The sequence below is a fragment of the Thamnophis sirtalis genome, unplaced genomic scaffold, assembly GCF_051295495.1.
Source record: "Thamnophis sirtalis isolate CommonGarterSnake01/CBP01778 unplaced genomic scaffold, rThaSir2_p1.2 scaffold_10, whole genome shotgun sequence".
Taxonomy (NCBI): domain Eukaryota; kingdom Metazoa; phylum Chordata; class Lepidosauria; order Squamata; family Natricidae; genus Thamnophis; species Thamnophis sirtalis.
The window spans coordinates 60,232,616-60,246,654 of record NW_028261390.1 but is presented as its reverse complement, the minus strand read 5'-3'; the positions used below and the strand labels follow the sequence as shown (position 1 = coordinate 60,246,654).

Here is a 14,039-nt window from a genome sequence, read left to right as displayed (position 1 = left end):
ATTTGCACTCAACCTGTGGGAGCTGCGTAATACAGAAACATTTGAACATACAGGGTAACTCTACTTTCCTCCATGATTAATTTATAAATTGTTATCGGAACGGTCTTTACCTTGAATTACAGAAACAAGCATGTGTGTATTGCCTGTTTGAAAGCCAACTAAATTTTATTTTTAGGAGAGCATATGTGAGACAATAAACTTATATTAAAACACAGACAGAGAAACATACACAAAAACCCACACCCTCATCTCTCAGTGGCAAATAACAAAATTAAGATGCAAGCAGCAATAGCACCTTATTGCTCCTTTTGTCATAATTTGGACTCACTAAGAAATATGCATAGCTTCTTCAGGATATGAAGAAGGCTGGCTACTAATCTTTAAAAAGAACCCTGGTAGCATATGAATTAATCAACAGAAAATGCCTTTGAGCATTGCCTTGAGTTCCCCTCTATTTGATTAACCTCTGTGTGGTTGGCAGTATATAATACAACTTCCTAGTTATATGGTGCTTTTTCAAGAATAAGAGAGGGCTGAATTAGGTCTTCGTTTCTAAATTATTTTTCAGTAGCTTTAGTTCTGTACTTCATTAATATCTTTAAGATGAAAGTATAATAGATGTTCTCCACATTATTTCTTTGCTATAAACGTTGTGAGATTAAGGTAATGAAAGAAGGAAAGAGCTCAAAGGAAATATATTAGCTGCTGAAATGAACTTCAACTTTTAAAAATCCTTTCTACCAGCAACCAGCTAAAATGTCTGAAATCTCTTTCCTTTATCTTATATTATCACAGGAAAGTATTTAAATGAAAGACCGGTTTTCAATGTATTTCACTCTATTCATTGATTTCTCAGACACCTTAAAATATATTTTTTCCACTGTCAGAAGCACAAGGTTTATTAGTACAGGAAAATTCCAAAATCTCAACATTATTTCAATGAAATTAAATGAAGCACAAATCAAGTCCCATATTTATCAGACTGTAAGATGCTCTGGACTATTAGACATACCTAGCTTTTGGGGAGGAAAACAAGAAAAAAAATCTGCCTCTGCCTCCCAGGCAAATTGCTGGGAAGCAGAAGCCAAAGGGTGGGTGCGGATTCGGCAACATTTCTGTATAAGACACCTAGACATTTCCACCCACTTTGTGGGAGGGGAGTGCATCTTATACACGGAAAAATACAGTACTTAGAAATATCATGAAGCAAATATTGTAGTTTATTTCAATGTACATTTTGAACTTTATCATTCTATATCATTTACATCAATATTTTCATATTTTAGGGAATGTACTCAAACCTGTGTACACACCATTTTCTTATCTGCTTCCCTTACTTCTCCAGAACTCTCTGGAATGAAATAGACTCCATCCATTCTGAACAAAGTTCTGGGGAAGGCAAAATAAAATTCACTATGAATTTAAAAACAAGCAGAACAATTGTTTGTACAAATGGTGGGTTCCAGATCCCGTGGCAAATGGTACGGTTGCAACAAGGCCCGGCGTCCTCCACATAAATGCACGCAGCGTGCATATGCATATTACCATCCAGCGCCGCCTCCACGAACTTCCGCGATGCTCCAGCTGCTCGGCAGAGCATCGCATAGGTGCAGTATCCACCGTGCCCGGAAGCACGAAAGAGTTTAAAGATGGATAAGGAGCCCGGGCAAGCGGGTGGGCCCCCTGGAGCACCATACCAGAACAGTACCCGGTGCTCCAGGCAGGCTCCGATACACCCGTACTGGGGCATACTGCCTGCAACCCACCACTGGTTTGTACATAACAAAGTTCTTATTTGTCCAAGTTAGAGTGCCAATTATTTTCCTACTCTCCCTTGTCCACACTATTTTCTCACACCTCAAAATAAATTTATCAGAGGCTGAAGAATATATCACACATATATGATATGGAAGGGAGATATACTGTATTTTTCACACTATAAGATGCACCAGACCATGAGATGTACCTTAGCCAAGGTGGCGCAGTGGTTAAATGCAGCACTGCAGGCTACTGCTAGATCAGCAGGTCAGCGGTTCAAATCTCACCGGCTCAGGGTTGACTCAGCCTTCCATCCTTCCGAGGTGGGTAAAATGAGGACCCAGATTGTTGGGGGCAATATGCTGACTCTCTGTAAACCGCTTAGAGAGGCCTGAAAGGCCTATGAAGCGGTATATAAGTCTACTGCTATTGCTATTGCTATTGCCTTAGAGGAGGAAAACAAGGGAAAAAAATCTGCCTCTACTTCTCAACATCCATCTGGTGTTAATCTGGCTAGCATCCTTGCAGCAAACAGCAAACAGCCTGGTCAGCTTCAGCACGTTATTGCAGACCCAGCACGTTGCTTGACAGGGCTCTGCTCCATTATGCCCACCACCAGTCAACTGAGCTGAGTAGCTGCCACTGCCACTGGGGAACATTGGAGTCTTTCCTGCAGAGCAGCTGATTGATGATTGGATCGGCCTCCCAGAATTCTGCTGTTCAGCTGCCATGCGGCGATTGGTGGTGGCTCTCCCCGTCACCTAAAACAGCTGAGTGGTGGTATTCCAGGAGGCCGATCTAACCACCAATCATCTGCTCAGCAGTGAAGGCTCCAGCGTTCCCCGATGGCAGGGAATGGCAGAAGCAGTGACAGGCGGCGGCGGGGACAGCCAACCCCTCTCCCGTTGCCACAATATTCGCTCTATAAGGGGGGGGGGATGCGTCTTATAGTGCAAAGGCTAAAAACAAGTACAAAAGAGATATGATTTAATGGTTTTAATGTATGGAAGTTATATCTAAGCTATGTTCATAAAGACTTAATTCTAGATATTTTTTCCCAAGATTATCCCTGCAATATGAAAAATAATAAATGGGATAATAAATCTAAGTAGATACAAGTTCAGGGAAAGTAGTTTCTATCAAGTGAAAAGAAATTTATAGTGACATATTCAAATAACTGTCTACCTTTCATTTGAAGTTTTTCTGAAGATAAATAAAATTAATTAATCTCCTGTGAGGGATGCTACTCATCTCAGCACATATCTTCATTATTATTTAAACTGTAGCTGTTCTTTACTAATGGTCTAAGCCTGACCAGATTTTAACATTGGTAAAGCGGGACACCATTGACCGGGGGGGGGGGGTTCTTGATTAAAAATTTGGTCTATGTGGTCCATGGAGCAATAAAAATTTTCATAGAACGCAAAAATAGTATTGTAATTTTTTTTTAATTTCAACATAAGTACAATTTATAAATATAATACATTAAAAATAGTATTTAGTATTATTATTTTATTAGTATTTTATTAGTATTAACCCAGGGGTGTTCAAATTTGGAAGCTTTAAGACTTGTGGACTTCAACTCCCAGAATTCCTCCTCTTGCTCTTCATCTTGATGATGTGCGGACAGACGGGGAAAGGGAGCTGGAACGGGTTCTAAACGGCACTGTAGATTTGTAGAACCTCTTCTATAGAAGCGGCTAGAACTGGCAGGAACCCACCCCTGATGTGCGCCCAATGATCAGCTTTGCTGGCATGCATGTGCAGGCTGGTTTTTGGCACTACCACACATGCAAAGAGATCACTTTCCAGAAAAGCCGAACTTCTGGGTTCCAGCATGCATGCACACCCAACAATCAGCTGGTTGTCAGCTGCGCATATCAGTTTTTGGCACTGCTGTGTGTACGAAGGACAGCTGATTGTCACATGTGCATGCAGGCCAGAAACCCAGAAGACAAACAGGCAAAGCTACGCATGCCGGGTGGCATGGCTTCATGTGCTACTTTGGGCACGTGTCCCATAGGTTCGCCATCACAGGCTTATCATAAGTAATAGAAGATATTTTTTTCCAAATTTTTAGCAATAGCAATAGCAGTTAGACTTATATACCGCTTCATAGGGCTTTCAGCCCTCTCTAAGCGGTTTACAGAGTCAGCATATTGCCCCCAACAATCCGGGTCCTCATTTTACCCACCTCGGAAGGATGGAAGGCTGAATCAACCTTGAGCCGGTGAGATTTGAACCGCTGAACTGCTGAACTAGCAGTCAGCTGAAGTGGTCTGCAGTACTGCACTCTACCCACTGCGGCCACCTCGGCCCTCTTTTCAAGGGCATCTACATTTAAACAATTCACAGAACTCTTAAATTATGGAGCAAATATATTTTAAAATTGGATTCCACATTCCTTCTCTAAAGATTTGGCTCATGCTGACACCAACTTTCAACTTTTTGATGTGATCATTTATTAGTTTTAGTTATTCCACTCTGTTCTAATCTCCTCTAGGAATATACTGATAAAATGTATATCATGTCGCATTTTTTTTCTATTTGGAAATAGAAATTAGTCCGAATTAGATCCATATGGAATGTAAAATGGTGCTAAGGCTTAAATACGGTGAACATACTTATGATTATGTATTCTACAGAGGCTTTTAAATCTCACTAATAGTACAAATCCACAAGATAGGTTTGTGATTTCCATTAAGCAGTTGCTATATTATGTATTCTGTTAAGCAAGTCCTACTTTTAAGGTTGGTACCGTTGTTTTGTCATTTCAACTTAGAGGCAGCATGCCATTTTCCATACAATTGTGTACTTTCTTATCCAATCATAAATAAAACATGGGGAGTGTTCTTTAATTAATATAAATGTGGCTTGTTTAGCCAAACAAGATTTTAAGGTAAGATGGTGAACAAGTTTTGTTTGATCAGTTTTATGGAAGTGGAATTGGAAAATGGAATTTTAACAAGTTTTATTAGTACATGAAAGCTTCTCTGCTTCAGTTATTTCTTCCCTAATGCATAATTTTGGTTCCTGAACAAACATTGAATGTAGGACTTCAAAAAGGAAAATAATATTGTGGATCTGACAAAAGGTTTATAGGTTAAAAAGATGGAATCCAGGAGTATTGTAACATAATTTTATTCAATTTTACCTTGATATGTTATAATATCATGTTCAGAATAGACATGATAAAACAACCAATCTCAATTATATCCCCAGCAGGGGGAAAAAACAGTTTTTGGGGGGATTTATTATAGGTCATCATTTATTCCTTCTTTTATTCCTAAATAAATCGTTGACAGGACTAAATCAGGAAGGATCTGTTTGAAAAGATGGTGATTTGTATTCTGCTTGTGAGTTTTTGAATTGAAATGGGAATACCTCTGTCTTAATTCTCATGACTTTTGTACCTGTAATGAATAGACAATAATAAAAAATATTAGTTGCTAATAGAGCTTCCAAAGGATCAGATTTATCCCTATGATGGAGACAAGACAGAATTAGATGGACCTTTGCTTTAGTCAGAAAAGGTTACATCCTGCAATGGTATCTGTAATACCATCAAACATGCACATCTGACTATCCTTAATAAGTGGACAAAAAATGGCAAATTTAGTCTGAACATCTGGCTAACTGTGTGACAAACCATTATAAAATCCTCCAGGGTGATTCATTATCACCCTTATTATCTTGTCATTGCTATGATAGCACTTTCAGTTACTTTGGGGGGAAAAATCTTGGCTACCAAGCAGCAAAAAATGCTAATAAAATATGCTTTCTATGGATGATATGAAGCTTTATGGAAAATCAGAAATTGAAATCCAGTCATTGACAAACATTGTAATATTTTTTTAAAAAACGGATACAGAATTTGACATAAAAGTGTGTTACGATAGCAATCAAATCAGTCAATAAATCACAAAAAGTAATGGGATTGAAATACCAAATGACCAAATCTCAAGAGCCATTGGGATGAAGCCTACAAGTATCTGAGTATTTTATAATTGGATAACAAAAAGTATGGACAAATTAAAAAAAGTGATTAGTAAAGAACATATTCAAAGAGTGAGAAAATTGCTAAAAACAAAATTGAATGGTTGAAACACCATCAAAGCTATCAATATTTGGGCCATACCTATGATATGATACACTGTAAGAATTATTAACTGAACATAATCTGAACTAGAACATTTGAACTGAAAAACAAAAATAACTCATAACTATTGATCTTATATTTCATTCCTGTAGTGATACGAATAAATTATACCTGCTCTTCAGAAATAGAAGCAGAGGTTTGCTTTAAGTCTAACTGTCAATCAAGAAGAGTGTGTTTTGACTGATTATGTAAAAAATCCAAGCATTGATGCAAGTTCAAATTGGAACTTACTAAATATACATTAAATGAAGTGAATATCAAAATAATGTAAAAGAAGTGGCAAGGAAAAGTACTGCATATTCAATTTCTACAAAAGATCAAGTGGATAAAGACTGAACCTGGATTGCACCCAGAACATTAAAAAAAGAAACCTTGATTCTGACAGCCCAAGAGCAAGATATTGGAATTAATGCAATCAAGAGCAGAATTGAAAATTCATCAAATCATTAATTTTTTACTTCTTTACTTTAAATTTAAAAATAAATTTGGAGTCTGTGCAAAGAGACAGAAGATTCAGTAATTTCTTATATTCAGCTCATGCAAGAAGATTGTACAAACTAATTGTACAAACAATGACATAAACACGGTGACCAAAATGATTCACTGAATCACCTGTAAAAATTATCATGTACCAGTAATGAAAAATTGTGGCACTATTTAGTTGAAAAATAATTTTAAAATGACCAGGTTAAAATATTGTAGGTTTTCTGAGTATAGACTGATAACACAACCAAATATAACTCTGATTGAAAAGAAGAGAGTGTGAGTAATTGATGTGGCACTACCAAGGGTAGAAGACAAAGAATCGGAAGAGATCACAAATTATCAGCATCTGAAAATCAAAACTGAAACCTTATGGCATAAACTGGAAATCCTAGTGATGGATCTAGTGGTACATTGGGCGCCATATCAAAAATGTTTTAGATGACACTTAGGAAATCTGTGCATTGACAAAAAAGGGACAACTCTGGAGTAAGGTTTGGAGGTGATTGGCCCCTCCCATAGGACATAAAGGAGGAGCAAATGCACATGAGCCTTTGCAGGAAGCAACTTGGTTCATGCTGGTCAGTTCACCTTCTGAAATTCCGTTCGGACTCTTTGCTTCATGCAGCCTTGCCAAGCTAGTGGATAATTAAGTCTTTGACAGCGTTTTCAAAGAAGATAAAGGAAGCCTAGATAAGAACAACCATAAAGCTTTTGTTTCCTGAACACTTTTGGGTGTATTTATGGATACTTGGCTGCTAATCATGAAAGTAACCTGTAATTTAATCTATCATGTACTGTTTTATAGAAGTCATCTGTTTTGACAAAGTACAACATTCACTGGTGATGTTGCACACATGAAAGAAACATATGAAAACATGGCACTGTTGCTGAAGCACACCTGGTACATTAAGTACAACTAGAATATCTGTGGAGATTTAAAAGTGTTGCTGCTGGAATGCAGGTTGGGTATGCCATGTACTGTTATTACATATACGAATGGAATAACCATGCAAGACAAACTCATTACATTAATAAAGAAATGATCACTCTGAAAGAATTTATTTCCAGGATGGAAATGTGGCACATCAACTACTTGCTGGTCTGACAAAGGTATTTTTACTGTGGCTTCACCTAAAACCTGGACTGATGAAAAATTTCGTAAAAATTTGTGATAAACAAGGAAGGTAAAAGTTTTCATAAGGGGAGGTAAGGAAGATATTGGACTGTGCAGAAATGAATAGGCTGACATTGAGAATAAAGGACAAGGAGGAATCTGTGTACTACAGGACATGGGGGCGATTTTATGAGTGGCTTGAAAAAAGATATAAATAGAAAGAAAAAGGAACAAAACATGAAATAAGTATCTCAGACGACACATGATTAAATTGGGGGGAGGAGAAATAAGAAAATATCAAAATGTAAATATACAGGCGGAAAAATGATATGAATTGGCACATGTTAAATAACAATTATAAGAATTGTATATCTAAGAATGAAAATAAAAAACCTTTTACAAAAAAATGAAGGTAAAAGTTTCCAAGACTATCTGATACCAAAATTAAGGAAGACACTTTTGTTGATCCACAGATTAGATACATCACCATTGACAAGCAGTTTAAAGATCTGTTAATAAGGCCAGAGGAAATTGCCTGGAAAGCATTCAAGGATATCACTGAGAATTTTCTTGGAAACTACAGAACATCAAATTCAGCTAACAAATTTCTTACCGCATATAAGACCATGAAATGCAACGCAAAGAACAAAGAAAGCTGTCTTTTCATTAGATTGCATACATAAACATGCATATAGATTCTAAGCATGCATTTTTTTTCAGGCAGGACGTTATAATTGGCTTCAACTTAGCATTCAATGCAAAATAATGTTGCATAGATTCTACAAAATCCAATATTTATATTTTATCCCATAATTTCTGAGGATTTAATGCATTATATGCAGACATCCCAAACCTGTTGAAGACATATGTGTTAAGCACATTAGTTCCTGCATGAAGACATTTTGGTAACAATTGTTTTTTGATACTGCCTTTAAATTTTATATGAATTTTCATTAAACACGCAGCAACATAAACGGCATTCCAAAACGAATGTATTTCATACCATCACTGGTCTGAAAACAAATTGTACCATCACGTCTTTTACAATGTAACATTTGCCTTCATTTCTTAGGAACCGTCGAAGAAGATGAAGGAGATGACTTGTTGTTGGGGTCTGTAGATGAATTCTGGTGGTTTCCTCACATGTGGAGCCACATGCAACCTCATCTGTTCCATAATGAGTCATCGCTAGTGGAGCAGATGATTCTGAACAAGGAATTTGCACTAGTGAGTATCTCTAAATATACGTAGATGCAAGATTGGCTGCCCCTCAACATTGTACAGTAATTATTTTTGTAGTAAAATGAGTGTGTGTGTGTGTGTGTGTGTGTGTGTATGTATGTATGTATATATTTAGTGTCACAACCCCTGGTATATTTAGTGTCACAACCCCAATTATGGGAGGAAGCTAACTGCTTCCATTATCTGTCTATCGGCTCATCACAAGAGTCCATCACGACAGAAACCCAATATTTTTACTGTTGCCTTTGTTACATTTGTTGTATTTGTGCTTTATTTATTTATCAGCACCAATACAACATATATATATATATATATATATATATATATATATATATATATGTATATGTATATGTATATGTATATGTATATGTATATGTATATGTATATGTATATGTATATGTATATGTATATGTATATGTATATGTATATGTATATGTATATGTATATGTATATGTATATGTATATGTATATGTATATGTATATGTATATGTATATGTATATGTATATGTATATGTATATGTATATGTATATATGTATGCATGTATACAGCAAGAGAATTGACTCATTTGCACTGTAGTGCTGGAAAAGGATCCTGGGTATTCCTTGGACAGCAAAGGTGACTAGCAAGTAAGTACTGGAGTGCATAACACAAGGCAGGTCACTAGAAGGCAAAGTCACGACTCTACATCTCACTTACTATAGCCATGCCATGCAGGGGAATTCACCATAGAAAGCAATTATGTTTGAAAGAGTTAGTGGTAAAAATAAACCAAGCCATCAAGGAACATGGTGGCTCAACACTATCGGAGCATAGAAAAACTCAAAGAAATAGTGCAAGATTGGAACATGTGGCCTATAGAATTGCCAAGAGTCAGACATGAATAAATGAATATCATCATCATCATCATCATCATCATCATCATCATCATCATCTAGTATTGCTATGTACCTTAGGCTTCCAGATATTAGATGATATAGAGCACAGGTGTCAAATTTGCAGAATCACATTGCCATCATGTGACATTCTGCAACATTCTTCCCATTCATGGGTGTGGCTTGCATGTGATACATCTGTCCCACTGGCCACCTGTTTGACAAATCTGATATGGAGCATTGATCACAGCAAGTGGAACTGTCTTCTGCATCCCTTATAACTTGTTTGACTAAACAGGCCTGCTTGTAACCAAGGAGTAGACAGATGTGGCACACCCAAATAATTTAGTCAGCAGGGTTTATTTCCAGGTGGATTAATACCAGTGGTGGGTTCCGGATCCCGTTGCAACCAGTGTGTCCACCACATGAATGTGTGCACACATACGCAGCATGCGCATGCATCCTTACCTCCTACAACGCCTCCGCGATGCTCCAGCTTTTCAGCTGAGTGTCGTACAGGCGCGGTATGCTCCATGCATGTGCATCGAAGTACCGAAGAGCTCAAATAAAGGTAAAGAGGGCGGGAGGGCAGGTGGGCTCTCTAAAGCACTGTACCGGAACTTTACCCAGTGCTACCGGTACGCCCGTACCAGGGCACACCACCTGCCGAGAGCCGAGGTGGCGCAGTGGGTAGAGTGCAGTACTGCAGGCTACTTCAGCTGACTGTTATCTGCAGTTCGGCGGTTCAAATCTCACCGGCTCAAGCCTTCCATCCTTCCGAGGTGGGTAAAATGAGCACCCAGACTGTTGGGGGTAATATGCTGACTCTGTAAACCGCTTAGAAAGGGCTGAAAGCCCTATGAAGCAATATATAAGTCTAACTGTTATTGCTATTGCAACCCACCACTGATTAATACTCATTCTACAGTGAGGGAAAGAACATATATCTGTTGAGGAAAAATGCAGTCTTGGTTTTAAAAGATCGCTAGGGATAAATATATACTGGATTTTACCAGGTCTTCCTTCATTGTTAGAGACACAATGGGAATAATGTTATAAGGAATATAATATCTCTCCTATTTTTAGTTGCTATTCATTTTTTTTAAGCATGGCACCATTATTTTAGTCATCTAAAAAGTGTCTTTTCCACATTGTATTACCATCACTATCTGTTCATGAAGATCATAAGGACTTCTTCTATTCCTATTTTTAAGCAACCTTTTTAGTCCAGAATATAAAAGACATTTTACAAGTAAGGAATTGTTAAATACTATTTAATGATATTATTATCTCTTAAGATTTCTCAGCTTCCCTAGATAAATTGTTAAACCAGTTTCTGTTCTTACAATTAGTCTTTAAATAGTTTTGCTATACTTCTTGCATTATTACAATTTAAAAAAATAAATATGAACCTCAATGCTGTTTTGAAGAACTGTAGCTTCACATTTTCACTTGGTGCAAATTCAAACAACCAGACTGTATCCTGGTTAATAGAAATTAAATGTCCCCATTCAGTCTGCCCTTCTTTTGCACATGCAATGTAGTTTCTTTAATTAGACCAGAGGTGGCATTCTACCAGTTCAGACCAGATCTCCCAAACTGGTAGCAGAAATGACGGGTAGCTCCACCCACCCACACTGGCTCTATGGCATCCCATTTAGGCCATTTTTTTGCCAAAAGCACATGCGTGGAAGGATCTGTGCATGCACGAAAGTGGTGCGTGCATGCAAAGCGAGCATAGGCATGCTCACATTTGCAAACCGATAGGGAAGGTAAGTGAATACCACCCCTAAATTAGATAAATACATCTTTTTTCTACATTGCATTCCTAATGGAGTTGGAATAACATGGATTTACATGATAGGAATGTTTCAGCGCAAAAACACTTGTGGCGGCAGAATAAAATAAAGCCTGGGAAAAATGATGAATCAAAATTGACAGATACATTCATCCTACTTATGAATAGACATGTATATGATTGCACTTTCAGGCTATCGTGTAAGCACACTTACTTGAAAGTAAGCTTCACTGAGCTGAATGAACTTATTTTTGAATAAGCATGTCCCCAGAGGAGAATGTGAAATTGCCTCAGTCATGGCCAGAGTATGCACCTTTTCCCTGAATCATTATGAAATTATTATGCCCATGGCATAGTAATGGACAATGATAATTCTCATCTCAAACTGCTAAAATGCCTTTGAATTATTGCCCCAAAGGTGAGTGCGTGGTTCTAGTAGTCTTCTATAAACATATCATTTTGAAGAGAAAAAAAATCAGAATGTAAAGCTACTGGGAGAAGGCAAAATGCTTCTGACAAACAGAGGTATAATTGTAAGCATCCCACTCTTTTCTGGAAGGATTATTACATTCAGCCATGACACAAAATATTTATACTTACATCACTGTCAAAAGCTTCTTGGTTTTTATTGTGGCCTCCCTTTCCTGTCAAATAGTTTTCTTCTCAATAACCAGTAGGGAAATGAGAACTTGAATTTTAAAAACGCCAGGAAATGAACTGCTGCTATCAGTAAAACTATATTAATGCAATTCTACCTGGGTTTGCAGATATCTGAGACAACATTCTGAACTTGGCATTCAGAAAAGAGATTTCCTTTTCTTCTCCTATCCTGGAAACCTCATATTTTCTTCACATCAGTTCCAAAGCAGGTTTGTAGGATATGAAGGAGATTATCTACTCCAGACTTCAATGCAGTCTCCACAGATGAATGAGCCCTAACAAATAACAAAGGAGAACTTACCATATGAAGCAGCGCCAGATATCATGAGATAATTCATAATCAGGAATTTCTTTCGATGGCTAACTTCCTTGTAGACCTGTTACTATCTTTGTAAATGAAGCATGCCAGAGTTCTTCATTTTTCATGTAACAAAAAAAAAATTAAGGCAAGTGGGGAAGAGATTGTAAACGGATGGATGGCAAATTCCTGAGAAGCATTCTGTTCCACCACATTTTGCTGCAAGTCTTAAATATCCACGCTAGATTATTGAAGATTTAAAAAACCTCTACTTTTATAATGGAGAAAATGTAGTCTCATGCACCAGGGGTGGGTTTCTCGCCCCATTCCAACCGGTTCGGTTGGAACGGGGCCGACGGTGTCCTCGTGCACGCGCGCAGTGCATGCATGCATACTAGCGCCTGTGCGATGCTCCAGCTGCTCCTGGAGGATCGCGCAGGCGCTGTATGCGTTCTGCGCATGCGTGGAAGCGCAGAACTCGTCAAAACCGGGTAAGAAGTGTGGGCGGGCGGGCGGGTGGATCCTTTGGCGTTCCCGGAAGTTACTTACTTCCGGGTTCGCCGACCAACCGCTTCGCGGGGACTGCCACGAACCCCCTGAAACCCACCCCTGTCATGCACCTACATCAACTACCCTACCTTTTCTTCTTTTAAAAAGAAAAAAAGAAAGAAAAATGTATTTAGACCTACACAACATTTTTAAGTGTATGACTTTTAGCATTACGAATATGTTATTTAAAAAGCTCAAAGAAACTCAACAACTATCAACTATCAATATTGTATTAATAAGCTTATTGGCTGAAGATTATATTCCTTCCTTTTCCTGTCTTGTTTATACCTTTTGCTTCTGGCCAAAACAAATAAATGAAACTGAGCCAAATAAAAGCTGAATCCATTAACTCTACTGACAATATACCCATTTTTTTAATATATTGTCTGTGAAGCCATAGATTTTCTGCCTGATGAGTCTAACATTGAATTCTGATCTTCTAAGTTTCTTGATGGGAGCTTCACTAGGTTTTTACCGTTGTTTCACTAGGTTTTTACCGTTGTTTCTATGAAAGGCACATCAGAACCCCCCCCCTCCTCTCTCTTTCTCTCTCTCCCTCTCCCTCTCTCTTCTCTTCTCTTCTCTTCTCTAATAGCTAATTTTGCCATCTCTCCTAGCCCTATCAATTTTTCTATCCACTTTTTCTGGGTGGGAATTGACATATTTTTCCATTTCTGTGCATATAAAATTCTCACTGCAGTCAATGTATATAGTGATAATGTTCCAAAACTTTTTTCCCCAACTCTTTATCCAATAATTATAAAACTCAACTTTCAATTTTATATTCATCTTTCGCATTATAACCTCAGTATGTTCCCAATATTTCTTTGCTTTATTACAAGTCTACCAAAGATGATTAAAAAGTACCTTTCCAACATATATTTGAAACACCTATATATATATAACAATTTATAAGGTGTACAGTACCAATGATACATCATTTTATAAAAAGTTTTTTTAATTATTTCTAAAATTTCACATGTGATCATTAACAATACAAAACCTGCATTGTCAGGGTTATACATGACGATAACAAAATAAATGTAATATTTTTATGTTGTGGCCTACCAGTGGAGCTGGCAGCAGATTCGGACAGTGAGGA

General features: G+C 37.6%; 1 protein-coding gene across 1 annotated transcript in view; it reads left to right on the top strand.

Annotated features, from left to right (window-relative positions):
• NDST4 (N-deacetylase and N-sulfotransferase 4) overlaps window positions 1–14,039 on the top strand; it is a 144,187-nt gene that overhangs the window by 66,776 nt on the left and 63,372 nt on the right. The window contains exon 4 of the mRNA XM_087724695.1: window positions 8,590–8,744. Coding sequence (XP_087580821.1) covers window positions 8,590–8,744 — 155 coding nt within the window. The remainder of the gene's footprint in view (window positions 1–8,589; window positions 8,745–14,039) is intronic.